Source organism: Nelusetta ayraudi, unplaced genomic scaffold (genome assembly GCF_046127955.1).
Source record: "Nelusetta ayraudi isolate G7.1 ecotype Tasmania unplaced genomic scaffold, CSIRO-AGI_Nayr_v1 ptg000101l, whole genome shotgun sequence".
In the NCBI taxonomy this organism is placed as follows: domain Eukaryota; kingdom Metazoa; phylum Chordata; class Actinopteri; order Tetraodontiformes; family Monacanthidae; genus Nelusetta; species Nelusetta ayraudi.
The window spans coordinates 423,383-430,558 of NW_027466151.1; the positions used below are offsets into that span (position 1 = coordinate 423,383).

Sequence of the window (7,176 nt, forward strand, 5' to 3'; positions counted from 1 at the left end):
CGTCCCGTTTTTCACAGAATTGTTCTCTCTTTTTCCACCACCTGTCCCGGGGAAAACAAAATCTCTCCCGGGACACAATTTGTCCCGTTTTTTAAGGGAAAATGACAAAACCTCATTTGATTTCCGTCTGTGGTCTCCTCCCGTAAAATACGCCATTGTCCCCCCCACACCCCCACCCCGTCGACAGACGACAGACTTGAGACACCCCCCTTCCCCCCGAGATGTCACGGATTTGAAACTCTAGGAGATGGCAACCCTACTCATCCCACTGGCTACTAGAGACAATTATCATCGTCCGTCTCAAGAGGTGTTTTTGGGTTTGGTTGTTTGTGTGGAGGACATGATGGTTGTTTTCACCGTAAGAAGCACGAGTTTGAAGGGAATGACTGAATCGCTGCCGCTGTTGTTCCTCTGCCTCTTTTTTCGTAATGAGTTTGTCCTGCAGTGCCTCGTTGAGATGAGGAGTGGATGAGTGCTCAGGTGCTGCCGCTGCTGTTAGAGGATATTTGTAGCACACGCGGCTCGAGTGCTCGGATACAAACGCGCGCTATCGATTTCCTGCCACTCTGGACGCCGATCATCGCGCTCACTCGAGCGGTTGTCCGCAGTCAATTATTTAAAAAGAAGAAGAAGCAGAAGAAAAAAAACCCTTTGCAATTTGAGAGTTTCAGCCGGGCGTTGCAAGATTTTTAGGGCGGGCCGGACATTTGGCTATATAAACTCAATCCAATTTGGCCGCGCTTCACAGCCGCCAGCTTTCACATTTCACACAAGGTCATAGATGTGAAAAAAAATAATTCTGCTTCCTAATTTGCAGCCATTAATCTCCAAAGTCATCGCAGGAGAACTCACTGTGGGTTTTACTGCCTCGTTTTCCTGACTTGAAACTTGTGGTGGCCGAGGAAGCTTCCTATCTCAATGTATTAATAGGGATCTGCTCTTTGTGATGTTGCAAAGAGTTGACCTCACATCCCCAGCCAGCTGCCGGCTCCGCTTCCCTCCCTTTCAAAGAGGCAGGAATGTCAGGTTTAGCAGGAAGCTACAGCCCAGGAGGCAGCAAACACAGGGCTAATTAGAGCTAGAGACCTTATTGTCATTGTTTCAATACAACGACTGTGTGTGGAGGAATCCAATGCAAATAGCAGCAATGATAATTGAAATAAAAAGAAGTGAAATACGCATTTATTTATGAATTTTTTGCAGCGTGTTTTGGTGAGGAGGCTGTAATTAAGATCTCCACTGGGGTGACAGCAGAGATCTGGAAAATCAGGCGCAACAAGAAGCAGGCATAATATTTGTTGTTATTCTTATTATTATGGTTATTTGAAGCAGCAACAGCAGAATCAGTCACTCCGTCCCTGAGAGGCAGCACAGTGGCTCGGAGAATCAGAACACACTGTGTGTGCCTGCTTTATATTTCTGTCGAGGATTTGTCAGGGTGACCCAGTTGTTCTTTGAGAGGACGTGATGAAGCAAATTAAACGGACCGGCAGTGAGCCTTCGTCCCCTCCTGCTCCTCTTCCTCTCACTCTGCAGCTCCCTGCCACAGTCTGTCTCATGCCAAATCCCGCTTTTTGGCCAATGCCTGCTTGTTCGCGTGAAGGTCTGCATAGCTGCCACTAGGGGGAGCTGGCGCACCGCAGACAGGGAATATTTATTTAAAAGAAAGATAAAAAAAAGAGTGAAAAAAACAGGCCGGGAGTAAAGGGAGGGAGAGAGGATGCGAGACACGAGGAGGATGAGAGGAAGAGACCTACTTAAAGCTGCTGCTTCTGCCTCTGTCTGAATGTATTTACTGGACTCTCACATGTGAATGGTTTTAGTCTCACTGTCTCCTCCACCTCCTCCTCCTGCTGCTGCTGCTGCATCACTGTGAGGAGGAGGAGGAGGAGGAGGAGGGTGGAGGAATGTAGTTTTGCTGCATTTCTCAGCAAAGAGATGGATGTCAGAGTGGGGGGGGGGCAGGCACTGAGGGAGAAAGATAGCAGCCGAGTGAGGGAGAGAGAGAGAGAGAGAGAGAGAGAGAGAGAGAGAGAGAGAGAGAGAGAGAGAGAGAGAGAGAGAGAGAGGACAAGAGAAGGTGAAGAGCTTCAGCCTCCTCGCAGCAATGGCTGAGCAGTGCTTCTCTTTCCTTGCCTTTATTCTCAGCAGCGCCTACATTCAAGCCGGCTGTGTGTTTGCACTTCTTCTCCCCCCCGACCTCCCCCCCCCCCCCCCCAGCTCTCTTTCTAAAGAGCACTACAGCTGCCGGCAGCGTGTCCTGTTTGCTCGGCAGCCACAGAAGCAATTTCCCAGCTCAGGTGGCGATGCACAATTACGTCGGAGGTTGACTCTGGTTTACCCGCAGCTTTAATGGGGATTGCATTTTCTCTTGATGACGGGGAGATGTAACTACATATCATGAAGTGATGCGACGCTGCACAGAAACCACATTCAGCCGTGGTCGTTCCCAGTTTGGCTGCGGAGCCGTGCGGCCGCGGTGCTGCAACGTTCTGAGCTCCATGTCAACATTAACCATTAAAGCGCAAACGTTTTCCTTTTCCTCCTGAGGCTGGTGGTGGATCAGATTGGCTCGCAGATATCCAGTCAGGGGAAAACTCATTTTATTATTTATTTTGAAATGAAAATATTTTGTGTCCTTGATTGGCCGTTTGGCTCACTCCTGTGTCTCAGATATCGAGATATGCTGAGTGAAGTGAAAGGAAACCAAATGAAAAGCAGTTTTCAGCCGAGTGTTTCACACGATGTGTGAAAAAGATCCGCGGCCTCCAAGGAGGCTTCGTTGATCCTTGAGCTCCGGCACCTGTGAGTTTGGCCCAACAAATGTTGATAACAAACCTCCTCAGCTGACCGTCTCGTCGTCTTTCTACCTACACACAGACGTTGTGTAAATGCAGTCAGGCAGACATCACTTCAGACAGCACATTGTCAGACACCCGAAAGAAAAGAATCACCTTTGCAAATGAAGGAAGCAGGGGTGAAGGTGTGTTTTTCACAGCGGCACAAGGTGTGTTGACGGTGCTTCTCCCCCCCCCCAGTGATCGTGGTGCTCTACGTGGGCCTGCGGCGGCAGAGGAAGAAGGAGACGCTCATGTCGTCCAAGGAGGACGTGCGCGACAACGTCATCCACTACGACGACGAGGGCGGCGGCGAGGAGGACACGCACGCCTTCGACATGGGCACGCTGCGCAACCCCAAGGTGGTGAAGGAGAACCTGTACCGCCGCGACGTCAAGCCCGACGCCGGGCGGGCGGGTCGGCGGGCGGCGGCGGCGCTGCCGGCGCCGGCGCCCGCCGCCACGGCCACGGCCACAGCCGCGGCGGCGGCCTTGGCGGCCCCCTCGCAGGACAGCGCCGACATCCGCGACTTCATCCGGCAGCGGCTGGCGGAGCACGACGGCGACGGCTCGGCGCCGCCCTACGACTCGCTGGCCACCTACGCCTACGAGGGCGGCGGCTCGGTGGCCGAGTCGCTCAGCTCCATCGAGTCGCTGGCGCCGGGGCCCGACGAGGACTACGACTACCTCAGCGAGTGGGGGCCGCGCTTCAAGACGCTGGCGGGGATCTTTGGGGAGCAGCAGCAGCAGCAGCAGCAGCAGCAGCAGCAGCAGGCGACAACGACGGCAACGGAGAGCCGCTCGGACTCCACCGCCTCGGAGGACACACACTGACATCGCTCGTGCACTCACACACACACACACACACACACACACACACACACACACACATACAAAAGAAAAACAAAGGAAATGTGTAACGGCGTTCTTTCTTTCTTCTTTCTTTCTTTTCTTCCCGTGTTCTGTTCTCACCTCTTTGTTCACCTCACGGTCGATTCGACTCTCGGTCCCACAATTGTAAGCCAAACGAGGGAAAGCAGGCGGCCCACAAAGCAGCCGTGGAATTACCTTTAAATTGGAAGTTGTTGTTTCCTGTCTTGTCTTGGCGCACATGCACACACGCATGCACCACGCACACACACACACACACACACACACACACACACACATACCTGTGCAGCGATGTTGTCATTTCTCTAAAAACATCCTTCAAAAGTGCCTCGATAGATTTTGTTCTCTCCGTCGGCCCCTTCGCACGCTGGCTCCGCCCACTCGCCGTGCTCTCACTGGCTGAGGCATTGACTGAGTCTGCCCCCTCAGCCGTCCACCACACACACACACACACGCACACACGCACACACACACACACTGGCCCCTGTTTGGCCAAAGATCTTTCTGAATGTTATTTATTGTTCTATTTATTTATTGGCTGGTTGAGTTGGATTCAACCTTTATTTTTTGGGTTTGTTTTTTTTTTTGCGCGTGCGTGCGTCTGTAATTTATCTATTTATCTCTCAGTCATGATGGATATGGGTTTTTTTATTTTTATTATCATTATGTTTTCCTTGGAGACACTCTGGAGGAGTTTTTGTAATTAAATCAAAGGCCCACGAGAAAATGTACGTTTCTGGTAGATGGGTCCTGTGAATAGACTTGTACTAGAGTTGTAAAAAAAAAATACCTTAGGGCTAAATACTGAAGAGCAGTCATGTAATAAACACACTTCATTTTTTCTAAATAAACCACACTTGGGCAAAACATCTTCACCACTTGCTATTTTTGGAAAGCTCCTTGATCCGCTCTCCCAGGTCCGCGTCGCATCGAGAGGAGGGGTTGAAGGAGAACTTTGTGCACTCTTTGTCCACAAGGTGCCTCAGGCCCTGAGAATCTCAGCAGCCACATCTGTCTTTCAAGTCGTTGAAGAGGCTGTCAGGATTCAGGGCTCTGGTGGCCTCATAACAGAGGACCAAGCGTTCAGAGGCCTGACGCAGTGCAGCCCTTTGCAGACGGACGTGAGAAGCGAGGCCAGGACAGAGAAGGTGCGTCGCAGACGTCGGCCGACTGGCAACAGTAACGCAACCTGTTGTCGTCATTTTCCCACCTGCGCAAAACCCGCCAAACGGCTGACCCACACAATGAGCCCTGCGGTGAAACCACACAGTTCGGTGAGGCATCTCACACACACACACACACACACACACACAGATTAATGCTTTCAATGCTTCTTTCTTCTTCCTTTTTCATTTTCTAATATTCTCAGTTGCACTGTGATGCTCCAGTGCCGCCGACTCGCTTCCTTTCACAGGAAGCTGCCGGAGGCGACACTTCCACAGTTTCTCTGACTGCCACCATAAAGGCGCCAGGTGAGGAAACCTCCGGATGAATCATTTTTGTAACTCCTGCAGTAAAAAAATAAATAAAAATGGGGAGAGGGGCTCGGTCACCGGCAAATAACGTCTCCCCTAAAGCAGCCAAAACACTTTTATGTGAGGTGTCGGCAAAATGAAATGTTTATTTTGGGGCAACTCTTCTGACTCCTTCACCTTGTTTCACCCTGACAGAGTGCCACAGAGTCTCCTGGTCCCGCCTCAATAGCTCTTGGATCTCGTCCTCAGGTAAAATCACTCAACCCATCCCACCCGAGTCAAAACAAGTGATTTTCCCTCTCAGAACTTTTGGAGCTTTAGGTATTTTTGTTTTTTTGGGCTCCTTTTCCCAGGTGTTTCGGTCACAGTCTGAGGTCGACCTTCAACCATAACCTTAGAGGTCAAACAGGCTAAAAACTAGTTTGATATTTTTGCTTCATCCAAACATGTTATTTTTGTTGAAAAAAAAAAAAAAATAGCTCTCTGCCCCGTTGCACTCAACGAGCCGGTCCCCCTGGTGGCGAGCTGCAGGATGACCGCGCTGAGGCGTTTGGGTGCCTCCATTACCACCAGTCACTCTGCATTATCCTGCGTTTATTCCTGCTGCTGTTTATGCAGATGGGAATGAAGCCGTCGCCGCCGCCGCCACCTCTGCTGACAGCTTGGCTTTCTTCAACAAGAACTCGCTGATCACATTTGTGTGGCCGCTAACCTTTGTTGCCCCCAGCGGCCCCCCACCCCGCCCGCACCCCCCTCCACTTACCCCTCCTGTAATTATGCAGCGGTGGCAGAGGGTAACCTTGAGACGGTGAATAAACACGGCGGTCGTTACGGCGGCCCGGGAACACGGCCGACCACCATTAAGTCGTTAAGCGGTGTGGGCAAAACAACAGTAAACTGGCTGTTTAATCATATTGCGTACGTGTCAGAGCCAGTCAGAGTCAGGAGGCCAGAGAGGAAGCAGCTCCCGCACCCCCCCCTCCGCCCTAGGACCACTGCTACTATTACCACCACTCCAGAATTTTTATTATCTTGTCTAAAGTTGCTAACGTAGCTTTAAAAAAAATGAAAACTGGAAGAAGAAGAAGAAGAAGGACTCGCATCAGCTCATTGGTGCACTAAAAACAAAATAAAAAAAAAATCTTTATTGAGATCTCGCTGCTGTCTAACTCACTCACCTCTGATATGTTGTTGCCACTCGTGTTTTGATCTTGGCACCCGAACGGCCGAGACTCTACTTTGTTTCCAAGTCCTGGGATGTGTTGGCGCTGCGGGCGGAGCGTGGACAGCAGAGCAGAGCTGCATGCATAAAACATGGGAGGCAACATAAAGCAGGCGTGCGGCTCGTTGCAGCTGCCACTCTGTCTGCCCTCCGCTGCAGCACGACAGCGAATATCAATCATAAACATGATGAAATAAGATTCAGATAAGATTCAAGTAGGACTGGAGATGATTTCTTTGTCACTGCAGGTCATTGAAATATATTGTAGAGTGATTGTAGAGGAGGGTTGAAAGGGGGAGGGGTGGGTCACGTTAGCCCTGTGCTGGCGATCTGTTGGAGGTAAACGCTTGAAAAATCCGCTGTCCTTTTCCTGTCTTAGTCAAGGAATCAGTGCCAGTTTATTCATCACTCTGACGTGTGTTGATTTAAAGCAGTGTTTTAAAAAGACAAGCAAGCAGAGCAGATCAAACTGTGACGTAACAAGCGCAGCGACGCACAGCAACCAGATGTCGGTTTTAGTCTCTGCAGCGTTCACGAGTCCACAAGAGCTGGAGAGATGGTTCTACAGCAGACACACTGAAAACAAACAACAAGTGTCCTACTGTTCAGGTTGTGCATGGCGCGCTCAACTGCTGGACTGACCTCCTGTTGCTGCTGCCTGCTGGCTGGGTGAGTCTGTGACCCTAAACAGGTGCAGCATCGGATCTTCAGTCCCAGTGCAAACTAACTGACCGTCCACCGGATTCGTCTCT

At 50.8% G+C, this 7,176-nt stretch overlaps 1 protein-coding gene across 1 annotated transcript in view; it reads left to right on the forward strand.

The window, feature by feature from the left end:
* The window catches only part of LOC142903037 (cadherin-12-like), an 85,692-nt gene extending 81,106 nt beyond the window's left edge, over nt 1-4,586 (forward strand). Inside the window, exon 12 of the mRNA XM_076048459.1 lies at nt 3,039-4,586. Coding sequence (XP_075904574.1) covers nt 3,039-3,670 — 632 coding nt within the window. The 3' untranslated portion in view covers nt 3,671-4,586. The remainder of the gene's footprint in view (nt 1-3,038) is intronic.
* Nucleotides 4,587-7,176: the final 2,590 nt, after the last annotated feature.